This window comes from Sparassis crispa (assembly GCF_003851025.1).
Source record: "Sparassis crispa DNA, contig_000004F, whole genome shotgun sequence".
Lineage (NCBI taxonomy): Eukaryota > Fungi > Basidiomycota > Agaricomycetes > Polyporales > Sparassidaceae > Sparassis > Sparassis crispa.
In genome coordinates, this window is record NW_020939751.1 from 2,716,177 (window position 1) to 2,736,799 (window position 20,623).

The 20,623-nt window shown below is 52.0% G+C and overlaps 9 protein-coding genes across 9 annotated transcripts; 4 read left to right on the plus strand and 5 right to left on the minus strand.

Annotated features, from left to right (window-relative positions):
- Positions 1 to 265: 265 nt before the first annotated feature.
- Positions 266 to 487, minus strand: SCP_0509210 (hypothetical protein; the record flags this gene model as incomplete). Its single annotated transcript, XM_027758976.1, has 1 exon — positions 266 to 487. One exon carries the CDS (start codon positions 485 to 487, stop codon positions 266 to 268), a length of 222 nt encoding a protein of 73 aa, XP_027614777.1.
- A 619-nt stretch (positions 488 to 1,106) lies between these two features.
- On the minus strand, positions 1,107 to 1,652 carry SCP_0509220 (hypothetical protein; the record flags this gene model as incomplete). Its single annotated transcript, XM_027758977.1, has 1 exon — positions 1,107 to 1,652. One exon carries the CDS (start codon positions 1,650 to 1,652, stop codon positions 1,107 to 1,109), a length of 546 nt encoding a protein of 181 aa, XP_027614778.1.
- A 171-nt stretch (positions 1,653 to 1,823) lies between these two features.
- Positions 1,824 to 2,108, minus strand: SCP_0509230 (hypothetical protein; the record flags this gene model as incomplete). The annotated part of the gene is made up of 1 exon (XM_027758978.1): positions 1,824 to 2,108. One exon carries the CDS (start codon positions 2,106 to 2,108, stop codon positions 1,824 to 1,826), a length of 285 nt encoding a protein of 94 aa, XP_027614779.1.
- Positions 2,109 to 7,485: 5,377 nt separating this feature from the next.
- On the plus strand, positions 7,486 to 7,886 carry SCP_0509240 (hypothetical protein; the record flags this gene model as incomplete). Its single annotated transcript, XM_027758979.1, has 3 exons — positions 7,486 to 7,525; positions 7,593 to 7,774; positions 7,833 to 7,886. 3 exons carry the CDS (start codon positions 7,486 to 7,488, stop codon positions 7,884 to 7,886), a joined length of 276 nt encoding a protein of 91 aa, XP_027614780.1.
- A 912-nt stretch (positions 7,887 to 8,798) lies between these two features.
- SCP_0509250 (Probable sterigmatocystin biosynthesis P450 monooxygenase) lies at positions 8,799 to 10,609 on the plus strand (the record flags this gene model as incomplete). Its single annotated transcript, XM_027758980.1, has 9 exons — positions 8,799 to 8,927; positions 8,987 to 9,124; positions 9,177 to 9,234; positions 9,334 to 9,445; positions 9,524 to 9,575; positions 9,638 to 9,720; positions 9,779 to 10,127; positions 10,178 to 10,362; positions 10,438 to 10,609. The coding sequence occupies 9 exons, from the start codon at positions 8,799 to 8,801 to the stop codon at positions 10,607 to 10,609; spliced, it is 1,278 nt and encodes a 425-aa protein (XP_027614781.1).
- An 85-nt stretch (positions 10,610 to 10,694) lies between these two features.
- SCP_0509260 (hypothetical protein) lies at positions 10,695 to 11,159 on the plus strand (the record flags this gene model as incomplete). Its single annotated transcript, XM_027758981.1, has 2 exons — positions 10,695 to 10,857; positions 11,002 to 11,159. 2 exons carry the CDS (start codon positions 10,695 to 10,697, stop codon positions 11,157 to 11,159), a joined length of 321 nt encoding a protein of 106 aa, XP_027614782.1.
- A 902-nt stretch (positions 11,160 to 12,061) lies between these two features.
- SCP_0509270 (hypothetical protein) lies at positions 12,062 to 13,263 on the plus strand (the record flags this gene model as incomplete). Its single annotated transcript, XM_027758982.1, has 5 exons — positions 12,062 to 12,161; positions 12,225 to 12,478; positions 12,521 to 12,571; positions 12,809 to 12,886; positions 12,949 to 13,263. The coding sequence occupies 5 exons, from the start codon at positions 12,062 to 12,064 to the stop codon at positions 13,261 to 13,263; spliced, it is 798 nt and encodes a 265-aa protein (XP_027614783.1).
- A 1,321-nt stretch (positions 13,264 to 14,584) lies between these two features.
- On the minus strand, positions 14,585 to 17,893 carry SCP_0509280 (Retrovirus-related Pol polyprotein from transposon TNT 1-94; the record flags this gene model as incomplete). Its single annotated transcript, XM_027758983.1, has 2 exons — positions 14,585 to 16,278; positions 16,369 to 17,893. 2 exons carry the CDS (start codon positions 17,891 to 17,893, stop codon positions 14,585 to 14,587), a joined length of 3,219 nt encoding a protein of 1,072 aa, XP_027614784.1.
- Positions 17,894 to 17,965: 72 nt separating this feature from the next.
- SCP_0509290 (hypothetical protein) lies at positions 17,966 to 18,886 on the minus strand (the record flags this gene model as incomplete). Its single annotated transcript, XM_027758984.1, has 1 exon — positions 17,966 to 18,886. The coding sequence occupies one exon, from the start codon at positions 18,884 to 18,886 to the stop codon at positions 17,966 to 17,968; it is 921 nt and encodes a 306-aa protein (XP_027614785.1).
- Between the last annotated feature and the right edge of the window lie 1,737 nt (positions 18,887 to 20,623).

The following is a 20,623-nucleotide window of genomic DNA, read 5'->3' on the forward strand; positions in this document are numbered from 1 at the left end:
AATCAAGAGATGTGAAATAATGAGCACCGGCTAAGTTCTGATAGGAATCGTCGATGCGCGGCAAGGGATAACTATTGCGGATGGTCCTCTCATTCAGAAGATGGTAATCCACACAAATCCGCATAGAACCATCTTTCTTTCTGACCGGCATCAACGGTGATGACCAGGGAGACTCACTTGGCTCAATTACACCATCTTGTAGACCTTCTTCAACAAAACAGCGAATAGCCTCATGCTCCAATGGCGAGAACGGGCGACCGTGTGCTCAGATTGGCTGTTGATCCGGGTCCTTGAGAGTGACTGAGTGTATCCATTTCTGAATAGGCGGGAAGCCTACCTTCTTGCGGAAGAGTCGCGGAAATTTATTCTTTACGGTGTCCTTCAATTTTGAACAAAAAGACTTGTTCTTCATCTGCATAATCTCTTCATCGACAATAACATTCAATGCAGATTCCACGGGCACCTCCGGTGATGGAAGAGTAGCCATGATTTCGGCAAAAGTCGGCTGACGTGGCATCAAGATTGTCGACATGTCGGAAAACTTATTCGTAAATCTCCAAGAATTATTCTGCCAGCGAGGCTGCGCATTATGGCGCTTAAGGAAATTTCGCCCGAGGACAAGTCCATACCGCAGATTATTGTTATCAAGTACATAGGCATATAACAAGTACTTGAAACAACCAATTGCGATACGAAAACGGGCAAAGGCAGACGTAGTCGTGCTGCCAGCACCTAAAATATTGCGGGTGTCGATTGGAAAGACTTCGGCATGGATCCGTCGAACAAGACTCGGCTGAATATAAGCAGGGGCGCACCCGGTATCCAGCAGCACGTCACTATCATGCCATTCCCAGCCTTCATAATCTGCGACTTTGATACTATATGATGGGAGTACCAATTGGTCGCGTGCAATCTGTTCGAGATTGTGTAAGGTTAGTTCTCCAGGTACGAGTTGTTCTTCAACTTCCGCGGGAAGGGGAAGTGCGTCTGGAAAAAGCGGTGCATTCTCGAATGCATGCAACTCTTGGCAAGGGTGTGCACAAGTTGTCTGTGGCTGTCGAGGTTTCTTGGGTAAGCGACAGTTTTGTGCAAAGTGTCCGACCTGGTTACAATTGAAGCAATGTAACCCGAGTATTTGGCATGTTGCTTCCTCTCGGCATTTGCTGCATTGCATCGAGCTCCATAGGTACAGGTCCCGAATTGGACAGTGCAGACGGCATGACTGGAGTAGGCGAAATAGATGGCATCGCAGAGCCATTACTAAAAGCAGAGGAGCGTGGTGGGCCCCTATGAAAGAGGTGCTTCGGCTTCTTGTTAGACGACACCGAGGAATGATTTTGAGAACCACGGTGGAGATTTGAAAGGCGATCAAGTTCACGCGCGTTGTAATACATCTCCTTCGTGTTCTTCGGCTTCTCGCGTCGTAAATCCCTAGCACTATCGGCAGGCAAATGACTAAGAAAATGGGAAAGGCAGTCACCAAATGTCATCTCCTGTGCAGGGATTTGACTCTCGTACATTCGGAAGTTCTCGCTATAGCGCGCGAGGTTTCCTTTGAACATCAAATTGCGTAGCTCGTTACGCAGGCTCTCGACTCTTAGCGGTGAGTCGTACTTGCCTTTCAGCCATCCCTTCAACCTATTCCAATCCATTGTTCGCCCCGTGTCCTGCATTTCCTTCTTAACGGCAATATAACTATGCATCACATCGTCACAGAGTAAAATTGATACTTGAGTAACCCAGTCGATGACGGGAACGTGCTGCACTGTGAGATAATCTTCAATTATCGAGATCCAGGTGTTGATGTCGTCCGAGTCTCGACCTCAGAAGATTGGTAGATCGGCCTTAATACTCGCAGGACGGATGCTTGGTGCAGAAGTCTGCGGAGGAGGAGGAGCTTGAACAGTGAAATGTGCTGTGGACAAGGCATTCTGCAACATATTCTGCATTTGCGTAGCATTCAGAATGCTTGCCTGTGTCGTAGCGGCCTCGGCAGATACCTGAGAGATCCTGTGGTGGAGCTCTTCGAGGATCGGCTGTAAGGCCATGAAGCTTTCTTGAGGAACGGCGGCAGCAAGTGCTGCAAGCATGGGAGGGAGGTCAGCCATCGTGCAAATCAAAAATGAAAATGCCTAGGACGTACTCGAATAGAACCCAGATATGATAAGATAAGAGAGCGAGTTAGAATAGAGATGAAACCAGAACTAGTCAGCTGTTATAGATGGTAACAGAAGTTTACGTTATCTGAATGAAGGGTTCAATAGCCCTTCATTTGCGCAAATGAAGATTCCGCTTACTATCGGAGTCTCAAAATTGGCGAGGCTATTATTCAGCGGGAGAATACTCTGATTATTCCAGGAATTCCCTACGTCCTTATATACGTATCGGTAGAGCCGCACAGTAAGTGCTTGGCCTATATACTAATATGACATCATAGCTACGGCGTAGTTAAGTATTACGAATGCGCAGAATAATGACGAAAAGCGCAGAGAATGGAGGCAAATATGCGCAGTATCGTACGAATTAGGTAGATAATAAACAGAGGAAAATATCGAGCCCAACAGCATCTGAAACTCACGTGGAGCATGTCACGCTGGTGCATATATGACATTGTGGAGAAACGTTAGACGCGCATACTTCTACTGGACAGTGTACAACCAGATCCTTCATAAGTTTCGACAACTGATTACTGCGACACATACTCCAATATATCATTCTGAAACCTTGGATTGACATGAAGCATGAGCACCAACAGACCTGCAAGCATGCAGCATCGACTCACGGACTATAGACTCGTCCTTCTGGATATGTCCGTGCTCATGCGCTCCTCAGCTGTCTGTCCACCATGGAACACCTACTGAAATATATACCGACAGGAGCGAACGCGTAATGCTATTCACACCCTCAAGGACTGAACAGATTCCACTTCAATTCACGATGTTCCATGCCTGTAGCAGCGGAAGCGCTCTCGCCGTCGAGCGCGATGTCCAGGCGCGATACCAGGACCCCCGACAATTGGGGAAGGTCCCTGAGCCAGTTACGGACAAATTTTGAACTTTCGAGAGCCTCATGCCTGGTATTCACGGACAAATCAGGGGGGTTGACCGCCGGATAGCCTGAGCCATTTCGCGGACATCGGGGAGGCAGCGGCCTGATTCGAGGCCGGACAAACGCTTGTGGAAGGCTGGCGAGGGAGAGCAGGCAGGGCCGAGGAGGAGGCGGCATAGCCGCCGGTTCAGAAGCGCCCAAAATTACCTTTTTAGGGTTTAAACCTGAAGAGAAACGTGGACCGCGGAGGCAAAAAATGTGGTGAGGCCTAATTTTTCATGGACATTTTGGGCCCGAAACGGCCTTTTCCCAACGGACATTTTTGCCCTCTCCAGATCAGGCCTATTCACCAATTGTCGGGGGTCCTGCGATACCTAACCATGAACGGAAGGAAGAGGTGAAAACGCGGCTGCGAGGGCAGACGCTGCTACGTCTGTCTCACGCAGCAACCCACTGATGTCAAGAAGTCTGTGCTGATGGAAACGGATACCGAGGTGGTGGGGCGTGCACCGGTCAGCACAGATGAATTCGAAACGGAGACAAATGCACTGAGGATGAACTGAGGATGGAAAATGTCTAAGGCCTGGATCCGGAATCGGGGCTCCCCAGGACCTCGGTCCAGCCTCATCTGTCCACCCAGGGAGGATTAGTGCTCAATTGCATACTGGAGCAGAGGATTGGTCACGAACCGTGCCGAGCAGCGGGTGCCGCTGCAAAGCCTCTCCCAACCACTACCTCTTGGCCTTAGGGGCGACCTACAAGGAGCCCATGGTGCGCGAGGTGATTTCAGACCAGCCCTAAAGAGGCGGCTGTGCACTCGGCTCGTGCGTATTCCAGTAGGAAAGAAGAGGAAGCCTCCTTTCTTCTCAACTAGTATGTGCAGGGTAGGGCCAGCTGTTAAGGCCCCTGATGAGGCCCCTTGGCAAGGGCCGAAACCCTGGTCTCCCTGTACTCATTTTTCCTCGCCAACGTGCAGAAAGACCAGAGCCCTATCCTCGGAGACAGGCTCTGGATCTTTCATTGGGTTTTGATGCTTGGCTGGACGTGGTGGCCAGGATTGTTCCTCACCTGGCAATGTCACTAAAATATTGGCCCTCATCAAATATGTCCCTCCCTACTTTCCCTACTCTCGCCTTGGCACTCATCGTGATCTGATCTCCGGCATTATGTAAAAGGTGTGTTTAAAATATCTCAACACTTTGTAAGATCATGTGTGCATCCTTTACAGGAAAGGCTGCAGTGTTGTGCAGGGCATGATTGGCTTTCAAACCATATAAAATCCAAGCATAACGAGGGAAAACTGTGTCCACAGAGCAGAGTGCCGAGGTGATTAAAGTAGGGAAAGTAGGGAGTACGGTTGCCGAGGGAGGACAGGTCTATTCCCCAAGTTCTCGACACAAATCCATGGCTGCGGATCAATTGTTTGATGGGAAAAACAGATATTTAATTGACTGCCGAGGCTTGTGGCCGGTTAGGCGGTTAGGCGCCTGCCAAGCTGGCTATTTCCCATGTCTACTCACCATTCCGCCGTGGCACCGCGATGTCGCGGACATCGCGCACACGCGCGCTCATCGTCTTGCACGATGAGCAGGTAGAATCAAAAATTTCCATCTAATTTTGGCTTTCTGCATGATAGAGAATGTGTCAATGATTCAAGCAATTTATACAGTCAACTGATGCATGATTAATTTTTGCTTATCACAATGCTGCAGAGTTGGACTGAGACTGAGTATAAAGAACGAGGCTTGTCTAGTACATGTCCTAAGCCCGCTGGGGTGAAGGCGGATATCACATAGTAAACATAGATAGGCACCCTTACCATTTACTGTGATGTATACAGAAAGAGGAACCATGTACACAAAATCCTGGACTCAGCAGAGAAGTACAACACACTCACTGAGTCCCTTATGGCATCATGGTTTGCAGTAGATCACTTCATAGCTGTCTTCACTACTAGTATCTGCCCATCATTCACTAGGTCCTCTTCTATCTTAAAAAGTCGGGTGTAAGTGAGGTACAACCACTCCCTCCTGAACAACAGTTTTGGCCTAACTCAACTGCACATTTAATAAAGATGCATGGAGTAAGAACCAGCAAGCTAATACTACCGACAAAGAAGCAGAAATGACACCAGAACATCGTGAAAGACAATGAGTGTGAGTGCACGACAGGCGGTGCCGCAGCAAAACGGTGAGTAGACATGGGAAATAGCCAGCTTGGCAGGCGCCTAACCGGCCACGAGCCTCAGCAGTCAATTAAACATCTGTTTTTCCCATCAAACAATTGATCCGCAGCCATGGATTTGTGTCGAGAACTTGGGGAATAGACCTGTCCTCCCTCGGCAACTGTAGGAGGGACATAATTGAACAGGGCAATTGGCTGAGAACTCTTAGGTGAAATCGGACAAATTTGAGCCCAAAATCGGCCCCAACCCTTGGTCCAGTCCGGACATAAGGGAGAAAAAAATTTTGGAAGCCTTATTTTTTTTCCGGACATGCAGGCAGATTTCAACCCTAACCCTTATTCGTGGCACTTGTCATGGAGCGATGGTGGTGTTGACATGCGCATTACACTGTTCGGTCCTCTCAGATGCTCTCGTCTACAGCGCCCTGCCTTGGGATTGAATCCTCCTCGTCGTTCTGCTTGATACTGTGCGGTCGCTTGGTTGTTGCCCAAGGTATGCATATCTAAGTGTGTTGCTAGTCCAGTATCGTACTAATGCCAACATGACCCCCCACTGCAGTGCTCGCAATTTACACACAGGGTGGAGGTAAGGCAGGCCCACACAGTTGGCAATCAGAGGCCACTTCTGTCAGTGCAATCTCCTATATCTCAGTGCAAATTTTTGAACAAGCATACAGCTTGAGCTTCAGAGCAGTCCACCAGCGGATGGCGACTCTCCGTGCCTTCACTTTTGCACATCTCCCTTCCGATACCTTTCTGCTGCGACTGCCAGGTCGCCACACTTCGACCGTGTACCAACAATATCTCAATCTTGATGCCAGTAGCTATGATTATTTTGCCCATTTACTGCCAGATTCACAGATTCTTGTAGCTGTGTGTCAAGAGCTTCAGAAGCTGAGACACAAAGGTGCGAAGGTTAATACTAGCAGCAATGATCTGGATGAGGTGTAGTTCTGTGTCGTTTTGCAAACTGTGCCGTAGACCTATAAAATATGATGTATTTGAGGCCTTGTCCTGCTATCTGGACAAAAATTGCCATATTTTGAAGCCTTATCTTAGCATCCAGACAAAACTGTGGTTCTGGAGGACCCTCATCCGCCACCCGGACAAATTTTTTGAAAAAGTGCCGAACCCTCATTCAAATCGGACAAAAACGTCGGATTTGGCCTTTCGGTGCTTAGACATTTTTGCCTCCGCTGGATAAGGGTTGCTAGGACCCCCGACAATTGGTGAATAGGCCTGATCTGGAGAGGGCAAAAATGTCCGTTGGGAAAAGGCCGTTTCGGGCCCAAAATGTCCGTGAAAAATTAGGCCTCACCACATTTTTTGCCTCCGCGGTCCACGTTTCTCTTCAGGTTTAAACCCTAAAAAGGTAATTTTGGGCGCTTCTGAACCGGCGGCTATGCCGCCTCCTCCTCGGCCCTGCCCGCTCTCCCTCGCCGGCCTTCCACAAGCGTTTGTCCGGCCTCGAATCAGGCCGCTGCCTCCCCGATGTCCGCGAAATGGCTCAGGCTATCCGGCGGTCAACCCCCCTGATTTGTCCGTGAATACCAGGCATGAGGCTCTCGAAAGTTCAAAATTTGTCCGTAACTGGCTCAGGGACCTTCCCCAATTGTCGGGGGTCCTGGGTTGCTGGGCTATTTTCCAGGGTCCTGGCTCCCCGCGGCACTGTGCACGTGAGGCGCCTTAAGAGAAGCACCAACAGGCACCAACTTGGTGCCAAATCGGATCTATGAATCTATTACATAGGTGAGTGCTAGTACCAGCAGTTATTGGTATGCATCGAGGCACCTCCCTAATTCTGCAATGCAGGAGTTTTGCATTGCGCAAAGTGGTCATAGAGAGGACGCAACGGCGGTAGTGTAACTGGACCTCGTCCACTGCAGTGGAAGACGCCTAGTACCTCCACCGCGGTGCCTCAAGACTTTCTGCTCTCGTCCTTTGGTATGTACTCTCAGTACCAAAAGTGATACAATCACATACTGATCGATATGCCCGGATTTTACTCCACGGTCTCCGATCTTCTGATTTCTTCATGACGTGTCATGACATCTCCTATGTCAAATGCAAGGGGACATACCGCCAAGGATTCGATGTTCAGCCCGCGCTTCGAAACTCAGTTGGTGTCTCACACCGCATACGACTGCATCAGAGAATGCTCCTTCAGAAGGACAGTCTCAGATTACGCCCTTGCGAAAAGCTGATGGTGCTGGCTCCTCTTAGCTTGGCTATGAAGCCGATAAGCCTGGATATATGTATGCATCGGACGTGCATAGCGAGCCTATCTTCAATGGTGAGTCAACATCGCCCATCAGCCGTCCGTTCATCTGCGGGACGCCCCAGTCCCATCGAGGTTTCAGGTCTCAGTTTTCAGTGCATTTTAGCAGCAGCTGCCGCTTTGGAGGCCCCTGCTCTCCCCCAAGTTGATCGCGTCGCCGACCGCGGAGATGAAGATGGTTGGGTCGTAGACAGTCTACGAAGCCGACAGCCTCGATGCAGCCAGAAGGTCGTCGAGAGCGATCCTTTTTATAATAATGGGGTTGTAAGTGCTCCTATGTCACTGCTTGTGCAGCTAACGGCGATTACTCCTTTTCGCACAGTGGGACAAGGAGAAGCCGCTCATCTTCTCGTCCGTGCACGTAGGCTCCCCGTGATATGACGCGGAGATAATATAATCAGACCTTACTCGTGTATATGGAACAAATTCACTAGCGCGCTACTGTGGTCTTACGTGCAATACTTTGTCGGAGAGCCGCAACTACATGGGGCACTTCAGATTTGCAGCGACAATTCGCAGTCACATCGGTGAGCTGCTTGCTATCTTCTCCCCACCTGCATGCACCTCAGGAAGCAGCCATTGGTATGAATTCATTTTGAATCTCAATGACTCGCCGAATCTCTGCAACGAGTTTGTCCCTCATACTTTTTGCGCTCTTGACGTGTTGATTGCTACAGAGCTGCAGAGCACCTGGCAGACACCTTGCATTCTATCGTGTTCATCTGTCACTAATCTGTGACTTATCACATAGATTCAGCCCTGACTGAATGTACGCCACGAAAATTTGCCTTTCGTACCTAGTCTGGTATCCACTTCCTATTCCTGGAAGCGGCGGTCATAGCCATGAGGAAGAGCTGGGTAGAGATGCATCTCCTTGTCCCCCGTCACCGAAGTCTTGCAAGGTACTCGTGTACGCATGGCCCGTGGCGGACCATCCATTCATTCAAGGCGCCAACCGGGGTGAAGCTTTGATCGTTATATTCAAGGTTAGAGGCTGTCTGTGAAATGACTTCTCCATTGAGCCTCCTCTAGGCGGTAGTGTGGTTGTTCGATTCTTCCGTTCCACTAAGTAAGGCGTTAATGATCGGTCCGCAGACTGAGAAGTAGCGGTGAGTCCATCATCGTGCATTCCAGACGGGGACCCTTTGGTCTGATCTTTCGCTTCTCCGCACAGTCTTTCTCACCACCCTCACTGATAGCGCGCTATATTATCAGTGGAACCAACGAGATTCGTTCCCTCTTAAAGCGTAGGTCTGTCTGACGCAGCTTGGCGTCGAACCGTCTCGCGATGTTCGACGTGTCCACCTTCGCTCCTGCGCGGCTTGCGCCTGTACTCCTATCACTCCTTGCGCTTGTCTATATAGCGCGCCACGCCGTTATTCGCAAGCACCAAGATATCGAAAGGCTACCTGGTCCAGTGAGTGCCGATATGCCACCTCGCAGGGGAAAGTGCTGAGGCAGCGATGCCATTCGTAGTCTCGCAAGGATGCTACCTGGCTGTGGGGTCATGAACTCCTGGCGTTCGAGAACTGTACGACGGACATGTACACCAGGTGGGCTGTAACTTTTGGCACGTTCTTCAAGATCAAGGGCGCATTTTTCCACCGCGATATTGTGAGCTCGAATGTTCATGGGATAACTGAACGAGATGTTCACCGTCTTGCAGATCATCGCGACAGACCATGCCGCCGTGCAGCACATATTCCAGTATTCCGACAATTATGGTGAGAACCTGATCTATGTACCCATCGTCCAGAATTCAATCGTCCGGACACAATCATTGCGCTTTTTGCAGTCAAGGCTCACGCTGTCTTCCTTTCCAGTGAAAGAAACTGGGATGCGGGAAGTGGCCGGAACCATCCTGGGCAGAGGCATCGTGTGGGCCGAAGGACACGAGCACGCGAAACAGCGCCGACTGCTAGCGCCTGCCTTCTCGTGAGTGTTAGAAATCCCACCCCTGGAGGTCTATCGAAGCGTTTGCCTCCAGCGCTCAATTAATGTTTCTTCCGACAGACTGGAGGCCATCAAGGGGATGACAGATGATATATCAGAATCGGCCGAAAAGGTGAGCCGACGATGAGCGCTGCACGTGATGTGTCTCATGCTCCCCGCAATGCGACATTACAGCTCGAAAGCAGGTTGACGAACCTGGTCCTCGCCCGCGATGGAGGGGCCACCGTCAACGTCGCCGACCACATCTCGACGTGCACGTACGTAACGTGTGTCTCAGTGTTCTCCCCCCCGCACTGACTAGCCACCGTGTCGTAGCCTCGATATCATTGGCCGCGTCGGGTTTGGCCATGACTTCAGGTCGGGCCAGTCCGCAGAAGCCAAAGAGATACGCGCGGTCTGGGAGAGGCAGGTTAACGAGTCGAACACATTCAAGGCCTTCGTCGGTTCGCTGCTGCTCCGCACGTTCCCCATCCTTACCTCGCTGCCGCTGCCCGTCATGAAGGAGGCGCGGCGCACAAGGGAGATCGTGTCCGAGCTCGCGATGCGCTTGCTGAGGCACGAGTACTTCAGCGACAAGGGCCGGGACATTCTCAGTATCTTGATGTGCGCGGGCAACAAGGACGGGGAAAAGGAGAAGCTCTCCTCTACGGAGGTCGTGGACAATGTCGGTGAACTGTTTAGTCATTGTTTACTTCCATTGAATTTACCCCACAGATCACCACGTTCTTACTGGTCGGCCATGAAACCATCGCCGGATCGTTGAGCTTCACACTGTGGGAGCTGGCCCGGCACCCAGAGATACAACAGAAGCTGCGCGAGGAAATTCGACAGTTCGGCCGCGACTTTGACTACGACGATATACAGCAGCTGAATTACCTCGACGCGGTCGTCAAAGAGGGGTACGTCTTAATTTGCAAGCTGTCATACCGTGATTGCGGACCAGTCCTTGAACTTGGAATGACCATCCGCCGTAGGCTTCGTTTGCATCCTGCCGCAGCTATGACCGAACGTGTAGCACTGAAGGACGATGTCATCCCCCTGAACAAGCCTGTCTGCACGTCGAACGGTCAGACGGTCTTGTCAATCAGCGTGAAAGCAGGACAGGCAGGTCTATTCCTCCTGCCACACCACTCGCCATACAGCTAACCCCGAATCACTGATTATTCTTGGTGTGATTGTTGGTGTGCTTCGACGACAAACGTTGCAGGTGTTCCACATCCCGTTCGTCAGTATGCAAGTCAATACGGACGTCTGGGGCCCGAATGCGGCGGAGTTCGTGCCCGAGCGGTGGATTGACTCCGGCGGCATGCTCCCACCTGCGGAGTTGCCGCACGGATGGAGCGGGCTCGTCACCTTCTGCGACGGCCCCCGGAACTGCATTGGCTATCGACTTGGTGCGTAGTTCTTGTTTTCTCCGTTTGTCGCGCATGGAGCGGCGCGTGGTCCCCGGTCCCCGATGCCAACCCCCTTCTGCGATCTTTCTTCATTTTGAATTTCATTTCCGCTGAGCGCTCATACCTTCTGTGCGCGGATGTCAGCGGTCTTTGAGTTCAAGGTCATTCTTGCAACGCTCATCCGCACCCTCGAGTTACACGATACGACTGCAAACGTGGAGCTGAAGATCAAGCCGACACTGCAGGCCTTTGTAGACGGTCGCGGTGGTTTCCTTCCCATCCATTTTACCTTGGCTCCATAAATGTTCATCCTCATGCCAGCCTATACGTACAAGCCAGTACTATGCCTGACCGTCGTTCAGTCGGTGCTTTTTAGGTACTTCATAGCAGTGCTACGTGACGCGTGACGCGTGACGGACGCCACCGGACTCGTACAGTATAGTATCGAACTTCATCGTCGAATTGACTGACCCGCTGTATTCTCCATATGCTTCAAATCATACCTCTGACTCGCATGCCCCGACTGAAATATGTGCCTCGTTCACAATTTGCGGGCTCGAATTGCACGCGGCACGCTCATTAGTTGGCGTAGGTCGTACACGGGAGAACATTCAGTACTCACCAGAAGCACCAAATCGTACATACACAACAAAATTCCACGCCATGACCATATTTTGGCTGAGATCAAGCATAAATGCTCCACAAAGTCACCAAGGAGAGAGAATGAGATGCATGCAATGTTCTGTGGCGCACGAGCTGGCCCGGGACAATAGAAACAATGCCCTTTGTGCGTGTTTATGCCCCAGGATCACAGACAACAGTTGCGCTTGCTTAGCGCGCTCTTTGGCAACGCTTTACTTACGTTCTTGTTGTTCTTCGTCCTTGTCTCTGCATTTGGTATATATACCCCACATATTTCACGTTTCCACGCGCCCCGTTGATTCATCGCCACCGCTCACTGCACGCCTCACGTCTCTGCCACCAGGTCCGTTCACCTGTCGTGCAGCCCTCGCTGCACTCGTAGAGATTCTCAATACAGGAATCGAATTGTCAAGTTGCAAGTGTAGAAACTACCCGTATGTCAGAAATTTATGGTGAGTAGCCCAGCGGCATCCGGTTTGTGGTTGCATAATCGATCCAACTCTCAGAACTGTATCTCGAGGACTCATGGAACGATGTGCGGCTCATCAAATATTGCTCTTCGATGCTTGAAGACCCCTCGCGTGTGCACCTCAGAAGCTTGCGGATCCCCACAGGATTCAATCCTGGTGAAAAAGTGTCGGTCCTCTTGGCAGAAGTTGTCGGTTGGGCTCCTCTGGAATCGTTATCGCTGGATTGCTCTGATAGCTTCTTCAAATCGTGTCCAGAGCTTGCGTATGCGCTCGCCAGCTCCCTTGGAATTCGATATTTGCATCTTGGGCTGTCATCCGCTGGATACATGACCCTTCGATGGTTGTCTCAGATGGAAAGCCAACCCCGAGAAATCAAGCTTTCAAACTTGGAGATACATAACCAGTTGAGCTACTGGCAGCTGCTGCAACCTTTTATCGATTCATTGCAAGTGCTCCGCGTGGAGGGGTTTGACCGTTTTGATACCGGCAATGGTCTTGTGTGGCCTAGGGTGTGTATCCTCGAGGTGGGATGTATGGCTGACTTTTCCCAGTTGTCACGCGCATTCCCTGCAGTCCAGGACCTTGTCGTAATCGATACAAAGGTCGGTTTGGATTTCAACTGCGATATTCCGCTACACACGGAATGGGCAAATCTTGATTGCATCGCGTACTGGACGCGAACTGCTGTCGTGCCACTTCAATGCCACACCCGTCTCCTGGACCTCCATGAATGGAGGTTAATCCCTCCTGTCATGTACTGCATCCAACTCTGCTCTCCAATTGTCCTATCGTGCAGGATGAACTCGCGTGCGAATGAATGCTACGCTGACCTTACTCAGTTGGCACAAGCAGCCCCTCTGATGCAATATTTGAACATTTTCTTTGACCATACAGATGCGGAATCTCTCGAATGCGTCGTATGTTGGACTCATCCTTACCGTTCTTCTCATTCAATGATGCGCTTATTGCTACTTCGCAGGTGGGGCAGCTGTACGTGCTCGATGGCCTGGCGCTCGCCGGAATAACACTGTATACCTCTTCTCCGTTGCATGTCTCTGACTGTGTTTATCAGAACTGGGCGCAGGAGGCTGCTGCACTCGTCTCGTCTCTGACTAAAATCACCTTCGGTGATGTCTCCGATGACGAACACTACGTAATGTTTTGCATCACTCGTGCTGAAGGGAGTGTACCTGAGGTAGAGCGAAAGTCATCAAGCGAGGAGTTTAACGCGCAGTGCGACTTACTCAAGCCAGGATGCTCCGCAAATTGGTCAAATACTGTTTGTATACAGTAGTTTGTTACAAGAATTTTAAACATCTTGAGTACTGCTGCGGCAAACGCCAAGATCATAGCAACCCGCGGCTATGTTCAAAGTCTCGTATATTCCTCATTGAGGTCCTGGCAGGGGGGCATCGCAACGAGTATGTCACGTTCTGGAAACCTTTCAAATCACACGTCTTGAAAGCTTGACTATTCACGACGATCGGGGCAATATTTACTCAGTCATGGTAGATGTGACGAGCTCGCAGCTGATCGGACGATGTACACTTACCGTCTCAGCAAAGCACGTATCCAGTCATACATCGACAGGATCTGTATGTGCACGAAGTGCGAATGCTAGAACGACCATGCATCGGTTGGTCAATAAATGACCAGGGAGGCAACGTGTCGGCACACGCCGTCAACAAACTGTAGACCAAAGCGAAGGCTTGACTACTCTCAAGAACCTGACTGAACTCAGAAGACTCCGTCACACTTAAAAAATGAAGTGACAATTGCTGCTGGTACACATCCGTTAGATCTAAGTGAATAAAATTAGACTGACCGTCAACATGTACGTACTAGATGCCTATCACAGCCATTCATACGCGAATTCGCTCGGAATACGAGGCATGCAACTTCGAATCTTGCTCAAAACCGGCCGCAGAACTCAGACGCAAATGTATAGAAAGTCGTCGATGATCCACGGAGCGGGTGTACCAATGCCGATTTGGCACAACCGCGTCAGGTTCTCCTCACTGGTGAGCGAGGTCAGAGACGATGCGCCAAAGCAGACCTTGGGCGATCTCGGAGAAGACCACGAGGCCACAGCTCTTCTGGGAGTTGATCAAGTTCGGGCGGTATTTGCAGTGCAATCGATCTGTCAGGTGGAGTTAGTAGGAAGGACGTGAGACGTATTTTCTGGTGTTGATGAATTGCTGGAAGACGTGGTGTAGTTGAGCGGCTGTGTCCATCAACGTGACGCCCTTGCGATGTGGAATCGCTACCGTAGCCTGGGGCATGGCAATCGGAATCCTAAGAGTTGCCTTTCATGAATATGTCGAAATGCCAGATTGCGCTGAATCAACTGGGAGAGTATTGCGAGTACGCGGCGAGGGGGGAAGGCGTCCAGGGGATGTCTGACGGATCTAGAGCGGGACCAAGCACAGCTCAGTCTCGTGCGATAGCAAACGAGTGACTGAGGTGCATCGTCCGAACGTCCGCCAGTACTACCTACGTGATTACGTAAGTAACGTGGTGGCGTAAATACCGTACTACTCTGCCCGTGTCGCAATGTATGTACTTCAACACGCCCACTCAGGGTGACAGGGAATAGAGTATATAAATGAAAATACTTAAGCCAAGCCCATCCCCGCTGAAAACTTCTCATGCTTCTCACGGGGAAGCCCCTTCGTCAAGACATCAGCAACCTGATTTCCGGTAGGAACGTACTCAGGTTCGATCTCGCCGGAGTCATACTTCTCGCAGATGAAGTGGTAGCGGACGGCAATGTGCTTGGTGCGTTCATGGAAAGCAGCATTTTTGGATAGCGCGATGGCGGACTGATTGTCGATGAGCAATGGAGTAGGGCCCTTCTGAACCTGTCCAATCTCCGAGAGGAAAGCGCGAAGCCAGACTGCTTCCTTTGTACCATGAGCTCCAGCCATATACTCAGCTTCAGTGCTGGACTGCGCCGTCGAGTGCTGCCTCTTTGAAGACCAGCTGACAGCGCCTTCCGATATGAGGAAAACAAAACCTGTGACCGATCGACGGTCGTTGACGTTCGCTGCCCAATCTGCATCCACGTATCCGAGAAGGAGTTCCTTCTCCTTGGTAGTGCCACAATAGACGAGCTTCTTGTCTGCTGTCCCACGCAGGTAGCGATAGACTCGCATAAGAGCAATCCAGTGCTCCTTGCCTGGTGTTGCAGCATGCTGGCTCAACGCGCCCACTGTGAATGCAAGGTCGGGGCGAGTCCCAATCATTGCATACATGAGAGAGCCAAGCACGCTCTGGTAAGGCTTCGGGTCGATCTCCGCCTCCGAGAGCTTGACGAGCTTCTGGTTCTGTGCCATAGGTGTGCTGACCGGGCGGCAATCGGCCATACCATGTTGTGCGAGACACTTCTCGACATACTGGTGTTGCGAGAGCTCGAGGACACGGCGAGGACGATCACGAGCGATTTCCATGCCGAGGAGCCACCGTGCTTCACCAAGGTCGGTCATCTCGAAGCGAGACTTGAGATCTTCCTTGAGGGTGGTGACAGCAGTGAGGTTGTCAGAAAGAATGAGCATGTCATCGACATAAATGGCAATAATGAGGAGAATACCGTCATCATTCTTGTAGAACACGCTGTGGTCCGAGTGGCAGCGGGTGAACCCAAGCGCCTCGAACTCAGCACGGATCTTCTTGTACCACTCACGTCCAGCCTGCTTAAGACCATAGAGGGCCTTGTTCAGCTTCCAGACGAGGCTGTTGGACCTGCGGAAGCCAGAGGGAACCTTCATGTAGATCTCCTCATCAAGATCACCATTCAGGAATGCCGATTTGATGTCCATCTGGTGGATCTCGAGGTCGAGCTTGGCAGCAAGAGCAAGTAGTGTTCGGACAGAAGTGAACTTTGCGACGGGTGCAAAGGTTTCATTGAAGTTGAGGCCCTCAACCTGTGTAAAGCCCTTGGCAACAAGTCGAGCCTTGTACTTCTCGATTTCACCGTCCGGTCCACGCTTGATCTTGAAGACCCACTTGCAGTCTATGACCTTGCGATTCCGCGGGCGCTCCACTTCGTCGTAGAGCTCCGCTTTGACAAATGCGTGTAGCTCCTCTGTGCACGCAGCCTTCCAGCGCGCAGCATTGGGGTGTGACATCGCCTCCTCATAGGTCTGTGGTTCATCCCAGCTTGTGGCTTTGTGAGCATTCTCTGCATCGCCCACTTCCTCTGCGTTCTCCGAGTCTGCCGCTGCGGCATCAGCGCCCACTCCACCCACATCATCCTGGCCCTTCGGTTTCCGTGTGTAGGAGGACACGAAATAGCGGTCATCATCGGCCACTACCGGTGCCGTGCGCGTTCAACCTGAATGGCACAGTTCCGGAGCCGGGGGAGGAGGTGGTGGTGGCTGCGCGGTGCGTGTGGCGTGACGCCGGCGCCTAATTTCGGGCAGTGGAACATCGTCGTTGCTGTCCTCATCCGCGCTGTCATCGTCATCCTCGTCGTCGCTGTCGTCCACATCCAGGAGTGCAGGTGCATCCTCATCTTCATCTGGGACATCTTCGACAGTGGGCCTTGGCGGGCGCGGAGACGGCGGCAGCTGCGGCCGCGCGTCGGGCGCCTCCTGCGTAGGTGTGACGTCAATTGTGACGTGACTGGGTGCGACTTCGGTGCCTTCATCGAAATACATGTCGCGGGATTCGACGATGCGGCCGGTCGCTCTGTGAACCAGACGGTAGGCCTTGCGATTTGCGGCAAACCCCAGGTGCATGCACTCGAACGTTTTCGAGTCGAGTTTCTGACGTTTTTCCTTCAGAACGTGGACATAGGCTTTGCAGCCGAAAACGCGGAGGTGCGCCACGCTCGGCTTGTTTCTGGTGTAGGCCTCGTGTGGTGTGAGGTTGTCAGGGAGAGTGCGGGTTGGAACAGAGTTAAGGATGTGTACTGCATGTAACACAGCATCACCCCAGTATGTGTTCGGCAGTCCAGCGTCATTGAGCATGCTCCTGGCCATCTCCTCGATGGTGCGGTTCATCCGCTCGGAAATGCCATTCTCCTGTGGAGTGTAGGCATTCGTCTTTTCGTGGTGGATGCCCTTCTCCTTTAGGTACGCTTCGAATTCCTTCGACTCGTACTCACCGCCGCCATCAGTCCGCAGGATATTGGCACACTGCCCGGTCTCGATCTCCGCTCGTTCAACAAAAGCTTTGAAGTGTGAAAGCGCTTCATCCTTCGTCTTCATGAGGTTGGCGACAAGGTGGTGCGTGTGTCCGTCGATGAACATGATGAAATAGCGGTGGCCGGACCGCGTCTGAGTCTGCATGGGACCACAGACATCGGAGTAGGTGCGATGGAGAACGCAGGGATTCTCGACATCCGACTCCTTCGGGATTGGCTGGCGTGTCTGCTTGCCATGGAGACAGGGCTTGCAGGTGACGTTACTCACCTTTTCTCCGACGATCGACATGCCCTTGACCATTCCCTTTCGCACCATCTTCAGCACAGAGTCTACGGAGATGTGACCAAGGTGGCGATGCCAGACCTGAGCACTCGCACTGGATGTTGTCTCCTTAGCAACAAAAGCGTGGAGTGGGGGATCATCCATGGAGTCATCGTAAGAGGGAGGGAGATCTTCTGCCTGCAGGATGTAGGTATGCTCGGGGAGCTGCGTGGTCACGTCGAGAACATAGAGATTTCTCCGCATGTACCCAATGGCGCTAAGTCGGCCCTGGGCATTGCTGATGCGACACGTACCATCAGCGAACCTAACATCGTAGCTGTTGCGGTCAAACTGCGAGACAGAGAGCAGGTTGCCATTGAGATCTGGGACATGGAGAACTTCCTGCACAATGCCAGTGTTCGTTGAGCCATGGTCGACTGCTGCACGGAGTGTGACCTGACCGATACCAACGGCGAGGATAAAGCGCTCATCTCCGAGGTAAACACGCTTGGGCATAGCGAGGGCACGGTAGTTTACGAACCACTCGCAGTGAGATGTCATGTGGGAGGAAGCTCCTGAATCAACAATCTAGCGGTGGAGGTCATCACCACGTGCCAACTCCTCAGCAACGAAGAGGCGGAGCGTCTCGGAGTCAGCCTCACCGACACTGGCGATCTTCGCAGATTCCTTTGCATCAGCAGCCTTCTCAGCTTTCTTGTCGCCCTTCGCTGTGGCGCCCTCCACCTGGCTCGCCTTGAACTTCTGACACTCGTCCTTCGTGTGACCAGTGTAGCCACAGAAAGCGCACTTGCCCTTCTTGTTCTTGTCCTTGTCCTTCCCCTTCGACTTGGTATCAGCATGCTTCGCAATGAGCGCAGATGCTGCGGTCATCTCGCCACGTCGCTTCTCCTCGCTAAGGACCTCGTTGATGACCTTCTCGACTGTGAGTTTCGAGTCAGAGGCCATGAGGATAGTGCGAAGGGTTGAATAGGATGGAGGAAGGGAGATAGCCATAGCGATGGCGATGAGCGTGTCGTCTAGCGTTAGCCCGAGCGTCTCGAGGATGTGGGCCTTCTGCTGCATCGTGTTGAGCTGCGGCTCTAGCGGCGACTCGTCACTAAGTGTGCTGCAGAAAAGGTCGCTGATGAGATAGGCTAAGGTTTGCTTGCCTCTGCCCTCGTAACGCCTGTTCAACTTCTCCCAAGCATCCTGTGCCGTCATCGAGTACATCACGCCGTTGAGCGGCTCGTCCTTGAGCATCAACATGATCTGTGCAAGCGCCTCATTGTTCCGGACATCCCACTCCGCCTTCTTCATAGTATCCGCTGTTCCGGGGTCGACTTCGGTGCCGTCGATGAGCGAATAGAGACCACGCAACCGGAGGATGGTAGTTGTGCGGTACTTCCACGTCTGGAAGTTTCCGCCATTGCTTTCGAGGAACGGGACATCGTAGAGGCGCTTCGACTCAGCTTTGGAGCTGGCCTGAGATATCGGCGGGTATAGAGACATGGTTCAACAGGGGTGTGAACGAGAGAAGCAGGTTGTGGGAAAGGAAGGTGATGACGAGCGATTGAGTTCTCGATATTTCCGATGCTGTCAGATTCAGTTGGAGCCGGGGCTCATAACCTATTGCGAGTACGCGGCGAGGGGGGAAGGCGTCCAGGGGATGTCTGACGGATCTAGAGCGGGACCAAGCACAGCTCAGTCTCGTGCGATAGCAAACGAGTGACTGAGGTGCATCGTCCGAACGTCCGCCAGTACTACCTACGTGATTACGTAAGTAACGTGGTGGCGTAAATACCGTACTACTCTGCCCGTGTCGCAATGTATGTACTTCAACAGAGAGTGGGTGGACTGATCAGTGAGGGGAAATAATCTGAGCACCACTGGCATGTGATTGCTGCCATCATGCGAGCCCGAGAGATGAGGGCCGCAAAATATTCCCGTGTAGCCGTACGTGCATACACCACGTTCAAGCACTTACGAGTCAGTAGGACACGAGGTAACGGACGTAAGTCAGCATGGATGCCGACGATAGACCAGAGTCCCGGCAGAAGATAGACCTTTTTCAATATGGCTTGTTGCAAGCTGTGCCGAAAATTTTTGCTGGCACCAGAACGTAGGACCGCCGACAGTTGGGGAAAGTCCCTGAGCTGAGGCAGAGCCAGTTACGGACAAATTTCGAACTTTTAACAGCCTCCTGGTATTTCAAGGACAAATCAGGGGGTTGACCGCCGGATAGCCTGAGCCGGACATCGGGGAGGCAGCGCCCAGGGCCTGATTTGGGGCCGGACAAACGCTTGTGGAAGCCCGGCAGGGGAGGGCGGGCAGGCCCGGAGGAGGAGGCGGCGCAGCCGCCGTCTCTGAAGCCCAAAATTACCTTTTTAGGGTTAGAAACTCATCCTAGGCCTGAGGAGAAACGGGGAGGCAAAAAATGTGGTGAGGCCTCAATATTTTTCACGGACATTTTAGGCCCAAAACGGCCTTTTCCCAACGGACATTTTTGCCCTCTCCAGATCAGGCCTATTCACCAATTGTCGGGGGTCCTCAGAACGTACGATCTCCACCGCGAAATGAATGCCACAACATGAGGCCTTACGGCCTGTTCATCGATGGATTCGATGCTGCAGACTCGGGCAAGAGAACACGCAGTTTCCTTGCACACTGATGGGCAGACGATTCACTCAGGATCCTACTAATAGATGCCAACTTCAAAAGGAAACCTACACATCGCTGACAGGATTGAAGAAAGGACACGGTCCATAGCAGAGGAGCACTAATACAAAGTCAGTACATTTGTCTGCAACTGAGTTATGTTCCAGGTGTGCGCACAACAGAAAGACTGAGTACGGCAGCTCTTCGCCGGGGGGTATGGTGACACCACAGCGACTACCGCCACCGTTGTGATCACGGCCACTTCGATCGCATCCCTCTCGCATTGTGTGGCTGAGTGCCACTGCCAAAATTTGCACCCCTTACAACGCCAATCTCCTGTACTCAGATCTGCCTCATGACAATGACATGCGGCAGCCTTTGTTGTCAGAGCTTCTCGGGCGTAGCCTCGTGCGCTCTTTATTCGTCAACGTATATATACTTGGCCTCTGCGACCAAGAATCTCCAACATCTTCTACTTTTACCCCAACAATCTACGACCAATGTCATTGTCGCTATCCCATCATTCTATGCCGCAGCGATGTCGGCACACCCGCGGGCCAGTGTATCGCCCAGGATATCGCGCTCGTCCCA